Consider the following 22,882-nt stretch of genomic DNA (forward strand, 5'->3'; position numbering starts at 1 on the left):
CTTGCTTCTCAAACCGTGAAAGATTTTGAATATACTTTAACTTACTATTTGAACTAAATAGATCTTTATATTTTTCATTGCAACAAATTAGCCCAACTGTTTGACAAAAGTGATATTTTATTTGTATGTTTGGCATCTTATGAGATGAGAAAAATATTTAACTGATTTAAAGTCTGATTATTGTGATTGTGAGACAACTTAAAGAAATATTTACTCTTAACTTTGGAAGTGTTATTATTGAAAGCAACTCAATTATTTTAAAGTAATTTATAAAAATAACTATAAGTGACATATATTCATTTTAGAATGATTTCTTATTACTATTAGTAAAATATATTTATTTTAAAGTGATATCATATTACTGTTTGTAAAATATATTTATTTTAAAATCATATCTTAATACTACCTGTAACATATATTTATTCTAAAATGATATCTTATTACTATGAGGAAAATGTATTTATTTTAAAGTGACTTCTTATTACTATCAGTAAAGTATATTTATTTTAATAGATTTTACTGATGTAATAAGATAGTCTATTATTATCATTAAAATATATTTATTTTTATATCAGCAACATATATTTATTTTAAAGCAATTTCTTATTACTATCAGTAATATATATTTATTTTAAAGTGATATCTTAATACTATAAGTGACCTATATTAATTTTAAAGGGATATCTTATTACTATCAGTAAAATATATTTATTTTAAAGTGACTTCTTATTACTAATAGTAAAATATATTTATTTTAACGTGGTTTCTTTTTACTATCAGCAAATTATATTTATTTTAAAGTGATATCTTAATATTATCAGTAACAAATATTTATTTTAAAGGAATATCTTTTTACCATCACTAAAATGTATTTATTTTCAGATGATATACTAATATTATTAGTAAAATATATTTATTTTAAAGTGATATCTTATGAAAATCAATAATATATATACTATTCCTTTGTATTTCTCTTATACATATATTAAAATGAATGGCTAAAAATGCTTGATTATAAAATTAAGTTGGTAATATATATTGTTTTATCAGTTTTTGACGTAACTGAAAAACCTAAAAAATTTTATTATTTAAAAGTAAACATATATTGACTTGTTATATAAACAAGATTTATGCTTTCTTTACTAGAAGCCTTCTGTAACAAGCTATTTTGTTGTGATTAAGAATTGTAAAAATTTTCAATGAAATATTTCCCCTAGCTGAGTTTTAATGGCTTCCTCTGCAAAATAATTTTAATCCTTAGATTTTCGTAGTCATAAATTTCATAGTATTATAGAAGCCCTTTTCATTATATTATGCCTTTTTTAAAATCTCGGCTATTTCTATTAAAATTCGAAATTTAATTTCAAACAAAAATCACTAAACTTCGAGTTATTCAATTTTTTAAAAAAAATTAAACATGTTTTTAAAAATATACGTTTTAGAAATAGAATCGTTTTGTATTGAAATCTTTTATGCACTACAGAATATTTTTTTATAATTTATAAAACGCTTCAAAGAGTTAGAATAGATCAATAAGAATTTTTTGATTTAACATACATTCAATTCATTATAAAAAGAAAATGATTTTCAAGTGATGAAAGCGATAATTTATATTTAGGCACCCATATATAACACTGGAAACCGAGGCAATTTTTGAAAACAAACTCACTTAATTTTTTTTTTTTGCATTGCTTACTTGCAAAGTAAAAGCTTAGCAGTAAATGCAACAGAATTTAAAAAAATATATATATTAGAAACATAATTTAATGGAAGTATGGAAAAATAAAACATTTTTTCGTAAGTCACTCTATTGAACTTTGAAAAATATTCCACGACATTTTAAAAAATTATTTTGAAAAACACTCTTGATTGACTCAAGTGCTGACAGTGTTTATGCATGCTGATTTATTTTTCTTATTTGGATTTAATTTACTGATTTGATTTTCTTAGCGGATTTCTTTCTTATTTTCTGAGAAACATTCAATTTATTTTGGTTTCATTTTGTATTATTTCTATTCAATCTTTACAATTAATCTCTTGTTGAGAACAAATTTTCTTTGATTCTTCAAGTGACTATTTCGCTGAAAGGGTTTATGCAGTATGTACCTGCACCGATCATAACCCATTAGTTGATTCTAAACTATTCAAGATAGATATATACAAGTTCATTATAATTAGGATTTATATAGAGGCATCTATGGTAGACGTTTTTGATCGAAACTTTCTACATAAGTCATTTGGACAATGAGCAATAAAAATTATTAATTCAAATTTCGATCACCAGAAGAAAAAGTGGTGAGTCAAGGACAAATAAACCCAAATTAAATCACAAAATTGTATTTAATCTTATCATTTATTCAATGTTGCTTCATTTGCATTAACCACGTATTCAAAAACAAATCAAGTCAAGTGATTCAAGGACAAATAAACCCAAATTAAATCACAAAATTGTATTTAATCTTATCATTTATTCAATGTTGCTTCATTTGCATTAACCACGTATTCAAAAACAAATCAAGTCAAGTGAGTCAAGGACAAATAAACACAAATTAAATCACAAAATTGTATTTAATCTTCATTTATTCAATGTCGTTTCATTTGCATTAACCACGTATTCAAAAAGTGTTCAACTGTGGTGTGAGCTGTTTCTTGAAGAATTTGTAGAGACACGGGGTGTTATTTTTGTTTTAAATTCTGGTTAAGTCCATATTTCCACTCAAAAGATACGATCTTACAGAACTCTCCGTAACTAGAATCACAGAGATTCTAGTCGGGAGAATAAAGCGACAGACAGACAGAAAATGTCTCGAAATGAACTAATAATCCCCAAGGTGATGCAGATTCTTCTAAAAAAATGGGTTATTGCAGCATCTTTCATAAAGTCCATTGTCCAGTAGTTGTAAGAGACAAATGGCCTTTTGCTGTAGTTTTTCACAGTAGCAGGAGATCGTGTCGGAACATTTTGCAGGCATTTGAGGAATGCTCATCTCAAAGAAAAAGCGTCTTCAAAGAAAATTGTCTAATCTGAACACAAAATATTCCAAGGCAAAGAACTATCAACAGCTATTCTGAACAGAAATCAGTCAGTAAAATCCTTTTATGGTTTCGAATCTTGAGGATGCAGTTTTTGCAGTACGTGGATCTTCTATGATGTCATTTTTAAATATATCACAGAAAAAAAATTAAACCGTTAAAGTTCTAACTTTTTTCTCTAAAGCATGATAAAGAAAGACTTTACGGCATTTATTATTGGAATTTTTAGACACTTCTAATTTGCATAATGATCTTGATAGATAATTTGGCGAAATAGTCATCAAATGGCCAGAATGTAAACTATTATCTTTAAGTTTTCTTTTCATCATGTCCCTTATAACGTATATATCAAATTTTAACGAATACCGTCAACCAGGACAAGTTTTACATAATTTTGAGTTGAGATTATAATTAGAAGTCACTATAATTACAATTACCTGTACTTTCAGTGGAGAAAAAGCACTAAGTGATGTAATTAATTACACTTTATTTTGTTTCAGTCACTTAAGGTACGTTCAAAAATATTATGAAGTTCTAAATTTTATATAGTTTTTTGGTTTTTAGGAATCATATTCGTTTGTGGCGGATAGTTATGAGTGAGGATAGAGCCTGGGACCTTGTGGTTCGCAGCCCAGTAACATGACCACGGTACAAAAGCAATTTCTCGTGTAGCGTAACTGTTAACTGGCTTATAAGCTATTCACTACAGATTCTCCCTCCAGAGAGTCGGAGATGAGACGAACGATATAACTGTTGAGTGGTGATGTATTAGCTGTTGATTCTAATGTGCCTGTACCCATTTGAAAAGCGCAAAGCGTTATGGCGAGCGTGTGTGGATGAGTGGTTGCTGTTGCTGCGTCAAGTGAGTCTGATGACTTTGGTTTGCTGTGGGTAGATGGCGCCACAACAGCTATACATAGGTTGAAGGATCATCGTCCGAGGTCACCAATGTGGCGAATTGTGATGAGCGAGAATAAAACCTGGGACCTTGTGGTTCGCAGCCCAGTAACATGACCACGGTACAAAAGCAATTTCTCGTGTAGCGTAGCTGTTAACTGGCTTATAAGCTATTCACTACACGTTAAATATTTTTGAGGCTCAAAATTTTAAATAAAAAAAATATTGTTTTCTGCATGCTGTGGACAAATCTGACCGAAAAATTTGGAATATCACTATTTCAGGACAATCAATAATTACTTAATATCAATAATTGGGAGACACCCAGATTGATTGGATTAAAATAGCCAATTTCTTCCTGTCAGTCAATTGAGTGGTCTAAAATCCGGCGTTTTTGTAAAAATAATGATATTTAAATTGTCATAACGCCGTCGAATTTAGTCTCAAAAGAGCGGTTTTTTTAAACTTAAATTGCTAGTGTCTCAAGAATATTTTATTACATATGACTTATGGGATAGAGAGTCTGTAAAAAAAAATGAAAATTCATAACTCATCATCCCAGTTATTAACACAAATTGCATTAAATATGGACATCGCTTCATTTAGAACATTTTTCCTACTAGATATATTTGCTTATTATTAACGGTTTAAAAATTAGACGCCTGGCCCCGATTAAAGAAGATATCTTGTACATATAAACAATGTTTGGCTGAAATAATACAGAACTATAGAATTAATAGAGAAATTAAAAAAGCTACAGATAATTTTTTTCTTGCAATTATTTTTCTAGAAACTGTCATAATTCATATTTATTTCATTCAGTGCGCTTCAATACAGATATGTAATAAAAATTATGGTTTTTTTTTAAGTTTAGTTTGTATTGACAGTTAACTTAATTTCTAATTTAATCTTTTCTTAACGTTACAGCAATATGTTGAGGAAAGTTATTATTATTAGGCATGATATCGAGCTCGTTCAAGATAAATTTTATTTCTTATTTTACATGAATTATTTTGTGGAAAAATATACTTAAAATATTTTTTTTAAAAAAATAGGAACTTAATTTATATGATAAAAAATTTATTGAAAATATATTTTTTAAATATAATTCTCCGAATTTTAAGATTATGCAACATTTATTTTAACACTGTAATATTTTTGTAAGTTATCGCGGTAAAACGCCAAAATTTTGCATGATTTTTCAATTAATTAAAATTGTTAATAAATTTTTACAGCAAATGGTTCTATGTCCACATTCATATCCTTCAATGCATGTATGCACCATGTCTAGTTGCTCTATTTATACGGGTTAGATTGTACACACACAGAGAGACACACACACACACATACACATACACTTCTTAATTGTAGGTAGAAATTAATATTCGTCAAAATGAGGCTATATATCGTTTGCCAATGAGATATAATTCTTTTGGGAGGTATTTCTGATGTTTGCAATTATGGACATCCATGGAAATATTATAAATATGATATTTTATATAATTATAGGTCCGAATTAATATATTTTAAGAAATTATGTCAAAGTACCTTAGAAGTCTCTAGTAATATTGTTTTATAATTTTCAATATATGATATAAAAGGAGAAACAAATAATGTGTGAGGCAGGGATAGCCTGGTTGGTAGGGCGTTGGATTCGTATCTCTTCAATTGCGAGTTTGAACTCCGCTGGCCAAAGACTCCCCGTGTGTGTGGTGGCTGGTGTGCATGCATAAATCTGTTGTAGTCACAAAGTCCTCCATGACGAGAGTAATACCACTGGGGGTACTGGATAGGGGTGAGATCGTTCTCTGATTCAGATCTAAATTACGATCTGTGGAGGAGTGAATGAAATGTATGAATGAAGTCCACCCCATTAAAAGGGGCTGTGACGTGTGCGTAGCTAAGTCCTGCACTAGGTGGAGCTATGGAAAAACAAGAGATGCACCATTGGCTTAAAGTCAGTGGGCTTGTCTATGACAATTGCCATTAGAAACAAGAAATAATCCGTGCAAATACTTTGAAAAGATTTAAATTTCATATTTATAGAAATCTTGTTTTTATCGTAGAGCCAACTTGGGCCGACTGGACTACGCACGCATCACTCATTCGCTTGCACAACCCCTTTTCACAGGAGGGCACATTCACACATATCACAGATAGAACAACCTTGCCCAAACCGGGACTCGAACCCGGGTCACCCAGATCACGGGGAAGATGCGCTACCCCTATGCCAGGACGCCGGCAGTGCTTTGTATTCATTTACAATTTGTATAAATGTGCTATTTTTGTATATTTATATTTCTTTTGTTTCCTGAATTCTTTTTTTTAGTCCAACTACATTCTAAAATTTCGCTTTATATTTCAAATTTTTTATATTTTTCATTTTGCGAATATGTTTTTTTATTCTGCATGTCTGCTTCTTTCACTTCCTTCTAATTCAACCGATTTGGGATATTCTAATAGCAGAGTTATGGTGTTTTTCCTTCATTCTATACATTCATGTAATCAAACTTAATTATTTCATTAAAGTGTGTTTTACAAATCAAATATTTACCAACATGGATTTGTTGCTACCTGATTGCAACGCGTCATAGATCTCAACTTCCTTCTAATTCAATCGATTTGAGATATTCTAATAGCAGAGTTATGGTGTTTTTCCTTCATTCTATACATTCATGTAATCAAACTTAATTATTTCATTAAAGTGTGTTTATTAAATCAAATATTTACCAACATGGATTTGTTGCTACCTGATTGCAACGCGTCATAGATCTCAACTTCCTTCTAATTCAATCGATTTGAGATATTCTAATAGCAGAGTTATGGTGTTTTTCCTTCATTCTATACATTCATGTAATCAAACTTAATTATTTCATTAAAGTGTGTTTTACAAATCAAATATTTACCAACATGGATTTGTTGCTACCTGATTGCAACGCGTCATAGATCTCAACTTCCTTCTAATTCAATCGATTTGAGATATTCTAATAGCAGAGTTATGGTGTTTTTCCTTCATTCTATACATTCATGTAATCAAACTTAATTATTTCATTAAAGTGTGTTTTACAAATCAAATATTTACCAACATGGATTTGTTGCTACCTGATTGCAACGCGTCATAGATCTCAACTTCCTTCTCATTCAATCGATTTGAGATATTCTAATAGCAGAGTTATGGTGTTTTTCCTTCATGTAATCAAACTTAATTATTTCATTAAAGTGTGTTTTACAAATCAAATATTTACCAACATGGATTTGTTGCTACCTGATTGCAACGCGTCATAGATCTCAACTTCCTTCTAATTCAATCGATTTGAGATATTCTAATAGCAGAGTTATGGTGTTTTTCCTTCATTCTATACATTCATGTAATCAAACTTAATTATTTCATTAAAGTGTGTTTTACAAATCTAATATTTACCAACATGGATTTGTTGCTACCTGATTGCCACGCGTCATAGATCTCAACTTCCTTCTAATTCAATCGATTTGAGATATTCTAATAGCAGAGCTATGGTGTTTTTCCTTCATTCTATACATTCATGTAATCAAACTTAACTATTTCATTAAAGTGTGTTTTACAAATCTAATATTTACCAACATGGATTTGTTGCTACCTGATTGCAGCGCGTCATAGATCTCAACTTCCTTCTAATTCAACCGATTTGGGATATTCTAATAGCAGAGTTATGGTGTTTTTCCTTCATGTAATCAAACTTAATTATTTCATTAAAGTGTGTTTTACAAATCAAATATTTACCAACATGGATTTGTTGCTACCTGATTGCAACGCGTCATAGATCTCAACTTCCTTCTAATTCAATCGATTTGAGATATTCTAATAGCAGAGTTATGGTGTTTTTCCTTCATTCTATACATTCATGTAATCAAACTTAATTATTTCATTAAAGTGTGTTTTACAAATCTAATATTTACCAACATGGATTTGTTGCTACCTGATTGCCACGCGTCATAGATCTCAACTTCCTTCTAATTCAATCGATTTGAGATATTCTAATAGCAGAGTTATGGTGTTTTTCCTTCATTCTATACATTCATGTAATCAAACTTAATTATTTCATTAAAGTGTGTTTTACAAATCAAATATTTACCAACATGGATTTGTTGCTACCTGATTGCAACGCGTCATAGATCTCAACTTCCTTCTAATTCAATCGATTTGAGATATTCTAATAGCAGAGTTATGGTGTTTTTCCTTCATTCTATACATTCATGTAATCAAACTTAATTATTTCATTAAAGTGTGTTTTACAAATCAAATATTTACCAACATGGATTTGTTGCTACCTGATTGCAACGCGTCATAGATCTCAACTTCCTTCTAATTCAATCGATTTGAGATATTCTAATAGCAGAGTTATGGTGTTTTTCCTTCATTCTATACATTCATGTAATCAAACTTAATTATTTCATTAAAGTGTGTTTTACAAATCTAATATTTACCAACATGGATTTGTTGCTACCTGATTGCAGCGCGTCATAGATCTCAACTTCCTTCTAATTCAACCGATTTGGGATATTCTAATAGCAGAGTTATGGTGTTTTTCCTTCACTCTATACATTCATGTAATCAAACTTAACTATTTCCTTAAAGTGTGTTTTACAAATCTAATATTTACCAACATGGATTTGTTTTTAGCTGATTGCAACGCATCGTAGATATCAACTGACAAAAAAAATTATCAAAGTGGAATTTTTATCCAATAATTCACCGCACCACTCTCAGTCAAAATGAGGAGGGGAAGGGCACATATAAGAATGCTTTTAATTTATAAATTTTGAATTACATTTCCAAAAGAGCACTTCATAATGATATGCTTGCACATTTTACGTGTGATTACTATATTCACATTTAAGCATTTCAACTTAAATTTATAAAGACAATTTCTTTTTCAGCCGTTTGTGATCCAAACCCATGTGACCACGGTAAATGTTCAGTAACAGGAAAAGACGGATTCTTATGCAGGTAAATCATCAATATGTTTAGTTATATTATAGAGAAATGAAGAGTCACCATCAAATTTTCTATGGCCATTATATGTAGATTACCTAGACAAAATATTTCACTGACTAATTCCATTATAAAGTTCACAGGAAACTCTTATAACAAGTCATTATATTTTGTACTGTATCAATGAACGATGTCACCTCACAGCAAACGATTGATTGCATCATCAAATAAGGTTGATTTCATAATTAAATCTGTATTTATCCACAATTTCGGAATCGATAATCAGAAAAAAGAAGCGTAAACTTGGAAAAACGAGTAAAATTCTTAGGAGCAAGATTTCGGGGGGGGGTAAGGAAACTAAGAAAATGTTTCCTAGTCAAAATTTGTAATGGGGCTGTACGTAATAATCGAAACATGATGGAATGTGTATATATATATATTTTTTAATGTTTAGAATCCATTATAATACACTATAAAGGCTTTTTAATATAGGATGTACATAACAATCATAGAGACATGATGGAAGGGTTTTATTTTTTAAAAATGTTATAAATCTATTATGATAAACTACAAAGCCTTTTTAATATAGGATGAACATGATTTTCTTTTAAAATCGCGAAAAAAATCACATTTTTTCAATAATTCTATAATGTAATGGGATAAGCGGAGAACCGACGACATAAATTTCACGTTTATGACGTCACATCTTTTGATCTTTGGCAAGCGGCCAAGAGTGCATTCCTTCGCATTCGCCGGTAAATGAAAATGCTAATGATGAATGCTAAAAATGAATGTGACGCACAATTTTTTTGAAAATTTTCTTTAGTTGAAATTTTATTTTTGCCTTAAAATTCGTTAGCGAAGTCTTTTCGATGTTATAAGAAACTTATGGGGAAACTGGAATTTTTTATCACATAACTAGAGGACGTTCAAAGAGGAAAGTTAATCGACTTTAAGATTTCAAAAAAAGGCGGACCGATGCCCCAATAAACTCTAAGCATTCATAGTGATGCTCTAACAGTACGTGAAAATCGTCGAATCACATTAAGAAACCTATTAGAAAGATTTCACATTTCATTAGGCGCCCTCTACACGTTGCTAGCAGAAAATATGCATATACTACTTGTTTGTTTACGGGGATTTCAGAGACTTCTCATTGTACGGATGTACATTTTCTTGAAGTTGAAATCAAATTTGTAAAAAAATGCCAAATTTCTAAAAAAATTATCACTACTGATGAATTTTGGTTTTATAATTATGAACTTTGATTCAAACAAAAGAATTCTGTCTGGAAATCTCATCTATCTTCAGAATTAAGGAAAACGGTTCAGAATTAAGGAAAGTAGTTGCTTTTTCTGAGAAGATAGTAGTCAAAACATTTTTCAAAAAATGGCATGTCAGCATATGATATCATCCCATACAACTGCAACTGCTGGATATAGAAGTGTATTTCTCAAGTGTGAAAATTTCTCAAGAGCCATATCTATATAACAAAAAGCTTCATTTGAAAAACAACAGGATGGATGTTACATCATGATAAGGCAAGACAAAAACTGCCAACTTCGTTATTGGTTATGTTTTGGAAATCAATGTCGAGTGTGTTCTCAATCTCTCCTTATAGTTGTGGCTTGGCATATTTTTCTTTTCTTGAATCTGAAGAAACACTTCAGGGATAATTGCTCTTCATTATCAGAGGCAATGGTAAATTCTGCGGCGGAATATTGAACATATTAAGAACCTGCCAAAAAATGATTTCGAATATGTGTGAAGTTTAGGAAAAATTTTGGATAAAAGAACATTGAATGGGGAGTGTTTTGAGAAAGGCCATCAAAATTGAATGGATTACGATAAAAAATTTTTAAATTAATGATCATTCTTTAATGAACCACCTATGCAAAATGATCCTTTCAAAAGCACTGAGATCTCGTTCTTGCAGAAGGTTTGAACTACATAAGTACATATGTGTAGTTTTTCAGTATCAGTTAAACTCTGGAGTAAATTGCCATCGGAACTCATGATTTAGTTATTGTTTATATAATAAACTACTGTTCACTAAATTAATAACTTTTAATACAACAAATATTCAAATGATTTGTCAAACTGATGAAGTCAACTGGGGAAACACATCCTGAACTTTTCGCCTTATGCTCGACTTTGTACCTTATACTACCAAAGATATTAAAATAAATGATCAGGCATTTAAAAAGAAAGAATTCGACAAAAATTTCGGAGCTGATGGAAATAAGAAAAACAAAAAAAGTTATACATGAACTTATCTTCATTTCTCTGCTAAAAATCGAAAAAAAATAGAATTATTTGGAGGATTTCTTTTTTATTTATTTATTTATCACACCCTAAATTTTTTAGAATGGCTGTGTTAAAAATTAACATTTACTGTCTTGAAAATATTAAATAATATTATGTTTTTTTATTGCAGTTGTGATGATTTATACACTGGCCGTTTCTGCAACCAAACAAATGGTGCTATTAAAGGTAAACTAAATAGTAACAATTATAATAGATAATAAAATAAAAAGGATAAATTAAAAAATTTCATGTTAAATAGTTAGATCAATTATAATGCAAATTATCTTTATATTGAAATATTATCTCATTAATTCATTATTCAAATTTTATCTCATTTTCTAATCTATTCTGAGAAAATAGAAAATATCTCAAGAAAAGTAATATGCTGTAAAAGGCTTAAATATTTATATTAAAAAGAGGCAAGCGAGTTTTTTGAAATTCCATCGCTAAATACAGTATATCAAGAATATCCCAGAAAAAATAAATAATAAATCAACTAAAAAAACTTTGATTAATATATTAATAGTTAATGAATGGAATAATTTGATGCAAAAAAAATTAGCGGAAATTGCATATTTAAACGATATTTTATAATATTTATAGATATAGCTAGTAAAATATTTATTGTTCAAGTAGGTGCCCAAAGATAAATTTGTAATTTTAAGGGTTCTTTTTGTCTTTTGCATATATGAATCTAAAATTTAGGTTAATTGAATATAAAAAGAAAACTTTTCTTGTAATACAGCTGCTAAACTTCTAATAAAATGCTGAAAATATTTCGAATCAGCGTATTATAATTTAATAATGATCATTTATACACCAGAAATTAATAAGCTTTTCAATATAAATTTTTAGCAATAAAAAAAACGATTTAACAATTTTTGAGTGCGTTTGGTATATTGGGCATCTTGTTTGATATATTGCAATTCAGCAAATTAAAAATAAATCAATTTTCTAAATTGTTATCAAACACTCTTGAATAATTTTCCACATTACCATTTTAATATGAAGAGATACAAATATAAACATAAATGTCAGTGTCAATAAATTTTCTCGTATTAATGCAGTGTGTTTTAGATGAATCAGCCCACCGTAACTTCTATGAATCCCACCAGTACAGTAAAATTTGTATTTAAATAACGTATCCTAAGTTCAAATTAGTTAGCATTGCCTAAATTATTTTTTCACTTTAAATAAAAAAAAAAATCCTATTTTTATTTAAAAAAAACAATGTTATTCATTTCTGTTTTCCAAATATTACAATTGGAAGAATTTTCTTTTTGCATTTAAAAACCTAATTCTGCCATTTTGACAAATGATATGAACATGAGACTTTATGTATGTCTGATGCCAAAATTTTTTTATTATTCTTATGAAAAAATTATTTTTTTCTTCTTATGGAATTTTAAAAATTGAGATAGGTTGTGTCGTCTGTTAAGCGATGATTCGTAATATTTTTTAAAAAAATCCCAGTTTGTTAAGCTTACTATTTAAAAAATAAGAACTCTCGTACTTTTAAAAAGGATTTACGATACTTGATTAAATAATTTAGACTAATTCTATCAATTTTCTACTATGCATATAATTTCACCGGCGTCTTTGAGAAAATAAAAGAATCTCAGCGTCAAACTTTGAACGTAATTAATTAAATTGCTTTTTTTACTATTTAAATATATGTACCCTATGTTTTAGGGATATGCTGTCATTTTCATTCAACTAAGATCCACAGAATCTGTATATGTTTGTGAATTTCACAAAATTGTTGTGTTAATATATTGCTTCTAAAATCTTAATTTCAGCTTAATTTAAAATGCTACAATTATATGCATATAAAATTCAAGAGTAAATCACTTTAATATGTAATTTGAAATATTGCTGAAATCATTATCAAAGACATTCTCTACTTATAGAAAAGAATTCATTCAGGCATTTATATCAACTATTACCCATGTATTCTAAGATAGTTTGTGTGGACTATAAAGAGTATTTTGCATTAACCCCTTTAACTCACAAGATAGGCTTAAGCTTAGATAAATTGGGACAAGTGGAATTCGAACTACCGAAACGAAGTGGCATCGAAATCTTGTATCCTCTCTCTCTCTCTATCTTTTTTTATTGAGAATACAAAAAACAAATCGCTCTGCCTAATATCTATACTACCTTAGATTAAAATGTAGAAAATCTGATCACTTAAGAATTTTGTTTTAGACTAGTACGGATTCAACCAGTGCCTAATCAGGTCCTGGTGTACCTAGATCTGAAGTGTTAAATAAAATGGCTTTTTGAATCTTGTAATTAAGTGGTTATGTAACAAACAAATTAGTTACGCTTATGGAAGTGTTGGCTTGATAGTATGATGCTTATAACGTTCTCATACAAAAAGAAAAAAATAATGAATTACTTCTAAATTGAATTCTAATGAATTACTTCTAAAACTGTTTCTGAATATAATTTGTAAAAGAAAAACATTAATTAGTTTTTACTGGATCGATGCAATTCATATAATGTTAATTTATAAATGACATTTTTTTTTAATATGATTTGCACAAATTTAGGTTATTGGTGTAATTAAAAATTGCATACATTTGTTTTATTGATGTAATACAGTAGGTTTTTTTATATATATATATATAGAAATTGAAATTGTAATGGCTTGATGTTAAGAATATCTATTAGAGAAGAGAATAAACTAATAAAAGATAATTAACCTCTTTTTTATAGTACTCAAGAGGTGTTTGTGCAGGGAATTTCTATATTTTTTAACTAATAAATTAAAATTAAATCATTTACAGGCATTATAATTCGGAACATAAGAGTAACACTTGAGATAACATTTCCAGCGTTCTACGGACTCAATTGAATTCTTAAGATAGCATCTTGGAATATAGCATATATATATGATTTATCAAAATTGAGAGTAGAGAAAACTATAATAATAAATGTTTAATTACATCTCATTAATACAGTTCATATAATTTTATCTTATTAGTGTAATTTTTACCGAATTTTTTTATTAATAACAATTATATAAATGTATGTGATCTCTATAATTTATACAATCTATATAGATTATATAGTCTAATATATATAATCTATTAATATTCTATATGATTTACATACATTTTTCTAAACAATTTGAAGAAATATTTTGATTAGGTTAATGAGTGCAAATTTATCTAAACAGCGTAATTTTTTTGATGCTAGACCAGTGAAATTGTGTGTAAATTTAAATATTCAGTATAATATGTTCATATTTCTTTAACCAGTGTTATTTTGCATGAATTTCTAACAGTGTAATTTGCTGATATTAATTTGCCTATTTAATTTTTTTTAATAAATTTTATCTTATCGGTGCAATTTATAAATATTTATTTGACCAGTGAAATTTGTATATAATTATCTAATCAGTATAATTTATAGATTTTTTTAAAATATAATTTATTTAAACTAATCAGTGTAATTCGTTAATATTTATTTGATCATCGTAATTTGTATAATTCTTCTAACTTTCGTTTGTTAGATATAAAACAAGCAGGAACGAAAACTTCAGCAATTGTCGGCGGAGTTCTCGGAGCATTCCTTGTGATGGCAATTATTATTTGTATAATCCTCTTCCGAAAGTACGTCACTCTCAGTTTCTTTTATATTCAAAAAATAGTTTTATAATTAAAGATAGATTTTTATAATTGTAGATATATTTTAATTGAAGATTTCTCAATTCCCTGTGATCATATTTTTTGGATGGATCAGTAGCGAAATCATTAAATAATTCGTTAATCTTTACATAGAAAAATAAACACTTTCTTGAATTTCGGTATGATAATAACGAGTTAATAAAAGAATTATATTATTTTATGTATTCTTATTATACCTGAATTAAAAATGAATTTGTTTAAAATCCTTATCAATCTTCAATAAAATTTCTAGAATACTAATACTTTTATGTAAATAAAACAAAAATATTGTAAAATTTTCTAGTTTATAAGTCGAACATGACATGTTATGATATTTTTTTATAGATGTTGTACCTTATACTTGCAATGGTTTAAGCTGTTTTCAATTAGTTTTTTAATAAGTCTAAAATATTCTTCAGGAAATCGGTGGTATTTAATGGTAAAATTTCAATATTTTAGTAACGGCAAAGTTATATACATTAATCCGAATTCATCAGAATCAGAAATTGTATTTATCAGAATCAGTCATTAAAACCCATCTCCACTATGAATGAAATATTCAACGAATACCTTTGATACCCTTCAAAAAGTAGCGAAAGAAATTGGCATGTAAAATTGATTGTAAAATTGGCATGTAAAACAGATTTTTAAACATAAAAATCATATATTTTTCCAAATTAAAGTATATAATTCGTATTATAAAGCTTTAAATTTTTCTAAAATATTGATATCAAATACATAAGTATTTATAAATAATAATATATCAATCAGTCATTTCAACATTTTGATTTATTCAACTTTCAATCTACATGATTTTCTAAATATGGGAAATTTAATATAACTAATAAATTTAATATAACTATCTTGAAACATGCAGAGGATCTATGCAAATATTTTCTGAAAATGAGCTTTTTAAAAGATATGAACATTAAAACTCGTGTATAAACAGATTTTTAAAGAAATATTTTGTTGAAACGCATTAGTTACATAAAGTCAGAAACTTTCTGCATTAAATACGAAATCAAAAATAATTTTCAGAAATAATTTTAAAAATTCTCATATAGATATTTACAATGTATATTTTTCAGAATTCAAAAACAAAAATCCATTGATGAGACTGAAGAATATGTACGTCAGAGAAAACGTGGACTAGTTTCTGAAATGGTAAAGTATTATAAATTTAAGATATTTACAATTATGAAACCTTGCTATAAGATATAAAATATGTCTCACTACTTCTTAATTTTTGAGAATATAATTTTTTTAAACTTTTTTTTTTTACTTAATTCTCAATAATATGCCTAAATTAGGCTAAAATTATTGAAATAAATTTACTTTGTGGTGGGCTTCATGCTTACAATCACCATGTTGGACGCCAAAGTGGTGGTTTGTAGATTATTATGATCCATGCAGGAAGCAACAGGACGAGTGTTTTTTGGAACATTTCTTTTAATAATCACATTCACACACTAAACAAGCACAAACACAAAGACAAGACATTCACGCACGCGGCTTCACAGTTCAGCATCACATCTCATTCTAATTACAATCGCAATGCTCTATGGGATGACATATGGGATGGCCTAATCAGGTATCGCCATCTAGTATTCAAAAGAGAAGATAAGAGTAATGCAACTGCTACATCTTCTAATATTCAAAGGCAAAATTCTTTTTAAAAAAATAGAAAAAAAAGAAAGAATTTTATTTATTACAGTAAATTTTTTATTTATTACAGCAAATTTTATTTATTATGCATTAATCAGAATAATGCAGAAAATAATGCAGTAGCATTTATTTACTATCTCTTTTCATAGAGAGATAATATTGTGTCTTCGAAGATTTTGGACTCCAGACTTTTACATATCACCCCTTTTCAAACATCTCTCAAGCAAACAAACAAAAAAAAATGAATTGTTTGATGGTTTATTGCTCTGTCTGTCTGTCTATCTGTGAATATAATAACTCAAAAGTCCTTTGAGGTAAACGGCTGAAATTTAGCACGCGGATTGCTCATTAAATTTGCAGATTTATATCAAATTTCGGACAATCCTCTTCGAACTCATTCTGTGTGTCTGTCCGAATACAAGTATAAAGATCAACTACAAATAGTAAGAATTAGATGGATAAAATTTGGTGCAGACTTTTAACATCTTAAATGTAAATCAGTGTCAAATTTGGAATCAAATTCATCAAAAAGTTATGTAATGTAGAACTGATAATTCAAAAACATAAAAACTTAGATAAATAAGATTTGATTAACAAATTTGACATTTAAAGTCTGGATTTTTTTTATTTTGAAATAAATCTGTCAAAGATTGACCATTTGATGGTCTGTACTTTCTCAAACATGAAAGTTCAGTGACTTAACATTTTGTGTACAGTATTTTGACTACAATTATAGTTCTGTATCAAATTTTGGTTTCAATCAATCCAAAATAAGGTGTCTAAAATACCAATTTAATTTTCTGGAATTTGTATATAAACCGCATTATGATTAATATTGTAATTAATATCTCTCAAAAAACAAATCGTCAAACGTTTCATGCTGTATTAGTAAATTTAATGGAAAATTTGCTAAATATTAAAGATGCCAAAGATCAGTATTTCATACTTATTGTTCTCCACTTATCGTACTTGTTGACCACGCCATTAATAAACGTTTTCTGTATTTTACTAAGAAGGATACAATTAGCATTTGCGGAACTCTGAAAATAAAATGCTGAGCACTTGGGATTTTCAAAGCCTTCGTCGATATCCACAATTTGATGCTGGAAGAGGCGAAATTATAACCTTTATTACAGAGTATGTGAGAAAGGTTTGGGGTGTTTATTTCTTTTGTATTTCTTTTTACATTTTCGGATATGAAGTACAGAAATTGAGTCCTAAATACAATTGTCTTTATAAATCCCCCTATTTAATATCTATTTGAATTTTGAATATCTTTTTCTGGAATCAGTCCATTTTTTTGTCAATAAAATGATAATATAGAAAGCACAGCTAAATTGACTAATGAAATTCGGCAAGCATTCGTCATGCAAAAATTGTAAATCTTAATCTAATTTTGCACGAAATACATCAACAAGAAGTACAACTGTCATTTCGTTCTTTTGTATGTCATTATGATGACTCAGAAACATATTGAAATGGTTGGTTAAATAATAGCTAATTATAGTACTAATTATTAATAATAGCCAATTATAGTACTGTTATGCTAATTATAGTACTACTAGCAGAATTGTATATCTGTTTTGAACCGCATGATCTAAATAGTTGACTGTTAATCAGTCTATGCATTCGAATATACGAGAAAATACTTACTTGAATAATTCAAGCAGGGACTCAAACCAGGGAATTTTTATTCTGTGAGGGTCAATACTTGGATGGAAGTCAGTCAACTGCTTGAAGGTGACCCTTGAAAAAATTTTCAGACCGGATTCATTTTTTTTTGGGGGGGGGATTTAAACTTTATGTTTCTCTTATTTGGTATATGTGTTACCGTTAAAGTATGAAATCCGTTATTTTATAGAATACCTAGTTATTCCATAAAATAACTGATCGTGACCGTTAAAGTGTAAAACTCTCTTGTATTTCATGGTTTAACTAGTTATTTCATAGATTAACGATCTGAAGCCCGTTAAAGTGTAAAATAATCTATATCATATATCTCGCACGACAAATACATTTACCTTCCACCCCTACTGCACTTATGTTTTTGTTTGTTTGTTTTAGAAATAAAAAATGTTTTTGTTTTAGAAATAATGTTCTTTGTAATTCCAAGTGCCATTTTAGTAATCCTTGTTGTAACAAATGATTTTATGGTACGTTTCCATAAATACCATTTATACGCTGCATAAATTAGATAAATTGCTTCTTTTTCATTTTAATTGTCTATCATTAGCTTAATTTCATTTTAGATAAATTGGTTATTTTACACTTTAACTGTCTCTCATTAGTTAATTTATAGAATACCTAGTTATTTCATAGAATAACTAGTTAAAGTGTCAAATTAATAACATATTACACACTTTAACGGACACGATCAGTTATTTCATGGAATAACTAGGCATTCTATGAAATAACTGCATTATATATATTAACGGTAACATATATATATATATATATATATATATATATATATATATATATATATATATATATATATATATATATATATATATATCGTTAACTAACAGATAACTTCATCATTGAGCGGCACATAGAGAGATAAACAAGTTACCACGTTTGACTACAATTTTTTATTTAATTAAAGACAACATTATGTTTAATATACTTTAAAAAGATCCTCAACACATATTAACTATTTTTTTAGAGGAAACTTGGTAGAAGACAACCAGAAAACGATGATGTCGAGCTCAGAGACAATGAGAGAAGACCCAATCGCGAAAACGAGGATCAAGGGTACAATTCTCAGTATCGAATCAACCCGATTGACAGTATGTCCATTCCTAGGCCTCAGTTGGGTAGGTCAGCAGATAAAGGCTCTAATGATCGAGATGATATGTCAGAGAGACGTGAAAGTGGTGACTACAGAAGAGGGTACAATGGCGACGACAGAATTCTTCCCAAGGCGCATTCCTCAAGACACACCAATGAAGAAGCCCGCCGATCAAGCCAGAGGGATGATGATAGGCAGGAAAGGTCTCGAAGACCTCCATCAAGGTCAAGTGACCCCTTAGATAATGAAAAGAGAGGTGTTAGCCGAATGCAGTATAGGAATAGGGGTTATGAAGAAGACTGATTCAGATAAATTAATTATATGAGGAGCTTCGAAGTGTAAATTATAGAGTGACAGGACTGACAACTTTGGTGAGAATTTTTTATGTAAAAATCTATGCTATTATTTTGTGTTTCAGAGGTCTTTCAAAAAGTGCTTGAGCTTTTCATTTTTCTTTATAATGCATTCATTTAGTATAATCATGTGTGAAAAAAAATTAATCTGAGTATTTTTTTAAAGTTATTTTTGTATTTTTGTGCATTGATTCATTGATTTTGTGTTCAGTTATAAAAATGTGCATCTATAATAAAAGGCTTTGTCGAAACTTTGTAATATTGTTGTATCTTCAATTAAAGTTTCGAATCTGCGATACACTTTTATTGTATTCATTCAGGAAAATGAAACATTAACTCAAACTTTATCTCTTAATATTAAGAAATAGGCGATTTATCAAATCTTGAAAGATATTATGAGTGCTAAAATAATGAGGATGTATAAAAAGAAAAGTTACTTCTGTAATTTTCTTTCAAAATTTTAAATGTATTTTTAGATTCAAAGATTTATTTTATTTTCAGATAATGAGAGAATACCTAATTTCCTTTGAATGATGACATTGTTTCGCTAGATTTTGCCAGAAATATGTGCCATGCCTTCACATTTAATGAAAAACTCATACAAAATTTGAAAATTGGCTAAATTTCCAAACGATATTTTATCTATGTTTAGTTATTTGCGAATTTGTTCATACCGATTATTATTTTGAAATATTTTCACTTTTATTCTAAAACAATTTAAATATTTATGATTAATGAAAAATTATTCTTGATATGATGTTCTTATTTGGTGATTTTTGTGTCAAAATTCTTTGACAAGATGAACACATATTTTTTTTATTTATATTACCCTTAAAGAGTTTTGAAATTTTTGATAAATTGTTAACGGTATTTTGAATTCTGATTCTAATTTAATTTATTGATTACAAGAGTTTTTTAATTACATTTCGAATGGTGAAGTTGGTTTTTGAACATTTTGCGTAGCAAGGAATTACATTTATCATTTGATAATTTATTCAAGGCTAAACCAAATTGGAATATTCATTCAAATTCTCCATCCAAATATTAATTTTAGATGACCAGGTACCTTTTTTTTTTGCAAATTGTAACTATTGTTTTTCGATATTATTTAGTAACTCATATTACATCAAATGGTGATTTCCTATTATAATAACTAATGATTAATTTACCACCTCAACCTTATATAGAAGAAGCCTTTCAGAATATACTAACATAATCCTCTTTTCTTAATCAAATTTCATAACATCCTCTTACTCTTTTTGAAGAAAAAAAATATTCAATATATATTCCATCCAATCCTTTGTTCCTTAAACAATTTTAAAAGTTACAAAAAGTTAAATTTGTATAAAAGTTGACAATGAATATTTTCAAAATTTGACTTGTAGATAAAGGAAATTTTTGCTGTATAAATATTATATTTTAATATAAAATTCAGAATATACTAGGAGCTTCAAAACTTTTGATAGGTACAAAAAGAGGTATAAATAGAGTATGATTAGACAGACAGAAATCACCATACAATGAATATATGCTCGAAATTCATCTCAATTTGTGGATTTTGATTCGATTTGAATCAACGAATAGTAATATGCAGTCAAAGGATAAAAATTATGGCTGAATTCTTAATAAAAAGAGGCTGTGGTGAATAGCATATAAGCCAGTTAACAACTCTTCTACTTTTGAATAGCTGTTTTGGTAAAATGGTTTAGTTACTGAACTGCTAACCAAAAGGTTCCAGGTTCTATCCTTCGTCCATCACCTACTGCTTCATTGGTGACCTCGGACGATGAACCTTCAACTTTCGTACAGCTGTTGTGGCGCCATCTACCTTCAACCAAAATCGTCAGACTCACTTGACGCAGCAACGCAAAGCCGTCAGACACACTTGGCGAATCAGCCCCAACACAAGATCGCCATAACGCTTGGCGCTATTCAACTGGTATAGGCCCATTAAAACAACAGCTACTACTAATAACTTATCACCACTCAACAACCGTATCGTTCGTCTCCCCTTCGACTCACTGCAGGGAGAGTACTGTGGTGAATAGCATATAAGCCAGTTAACAACTCTTCTACCCGAACAGCTGTTTTGGTAAAATGGTTTAGTTACTGGACTGCTAACCACAAAGTCCCAGGTTCTATCCTCACTCATCCCATACCGCTAAAAGACAACATAAACAAATTCAAATGGATATGATAAATGAGGAAGCTCCTCTTTTTCCCATGATTCTCATATTTTTGAAAATAGAAAAACATTTTAAATTGGCGAAATTCTATTTCATTATAACTGAATCGAAGGTTTTTCGTTATTTTTAGTTGCTTTCAAGTTAATGTCTGAAAAACGGTCTTCAAATACTAATTTCGACTACTTTTTTCTTCTAAGCTTCATCACTCTCTTTCACTTTTTTTTTTCTGTTCTAATCTTTGTTAGAATTACAGGTATAATTAGCGACAATAGTTTTTAATTCCTTAATTCCCAAGAAACTGCAAAAACCAAAAGACTTTCACCACAAATTTGTTGGTTACGATGAAAAAATAACTTGGCGAATTTGAATCGGTTTACGGTTTTTTTAAGCAATGCAGTCATGGAAAATAGAAAAGGGTAAGTATATTAGGAATATATTCATTATCACCAATTATTACAGTTTTTAATTCAAATAAATTGAACGCTCCACTTTAAACTCTTACTTTTTCGATTTGAGACATCCATGTAATAAATGAGCACTATAAATACAAATCTACAACAAAAGACATGTTAAAGGTCTATAGCAATTTGAAATGAAAATTGCATTATTACGGGATTCTAAACATGAAGATATGCATAAGAGATTTAATTGAAACTAAATAAAATTAGTATTCAGGCGAACAAGGAGCAAAGTGTCCAATCGGAAATAGGTTTGCATCCTTTCTAAGCGTTTAGTGAGAAAATGTATTCTTCTAATCCCTCCTATTCTTCTTAATTAGTGGGCCGCGGTGGCCTGGTGGTAAGGTCTCGGCTTCGGAACCGGTTGGTTCCAGGTTCGCGGCCCGTTTCCACCGAAGAACCGTCGTGTAAGAGAGTCTGTTGCGCGTTAAATCCGTTATGACCAAACGTCCTCCCGCTGGAGTGGTGTGGTGTGGAGAGAGGGGTGCCAGCTCAGGTGTCGTCCTCGTCATCTGACCGCTGTTCCAAATTACGAGGTTCGTCCCA

At 29.0% G+C, this 22,882-nt stretch overlaps 1 protein-coding gene across 1 annotated transcript in view; it reads left to right on the forward strand.

Moving 5' to 3' along the window:
* Positions 1–19,944, forward strand: part of LOC129975612 (fibrillin-1-like) — a 62,990-nt gene extending 43,046 nt beyond the window's left edge. The window contains exons 15-19 of the mRNA XM_056088686.1: positions 8,848–8,917; positions 11,340–11,395; positions 14,730–14,829; positions 15,972–16,047; positions 19,214–19,944. Of these exons, the coding sequence (XP_055944661.1) occupies positions 8,848–8,917; positions 11,340–11,395; positions 14,730–14,829; positions 15,972–16,047; positions 19,214–19,642 (731 nt within the window). The 3' untranslated portion in view covers positions 19,643–19,944. The remainder of the gene's footprint in view (positions 1–8,847; positions 8,918–11,339; positions 11,396–14,729; positions 14,830–15,971; positions 16,048–19,213) is intronic.
* The last annotated feature ends 2,938 nt before the right edge of the window (positions 19,945–22,882 follow it).

Source organism: Argiope bruennichi, chromosome 7 (assembly GCF_947563725.1).
Source record: "Argiope bruennichi chromosome 7, qqArgBrue1.1, whole genome shotgun sequence".
Lineage (NCBI taxonomy): Eukaryota > Metazoa > Arthropoda > Arachnida > Araneae > Araneidae > Argiope > Argiope bruennichi.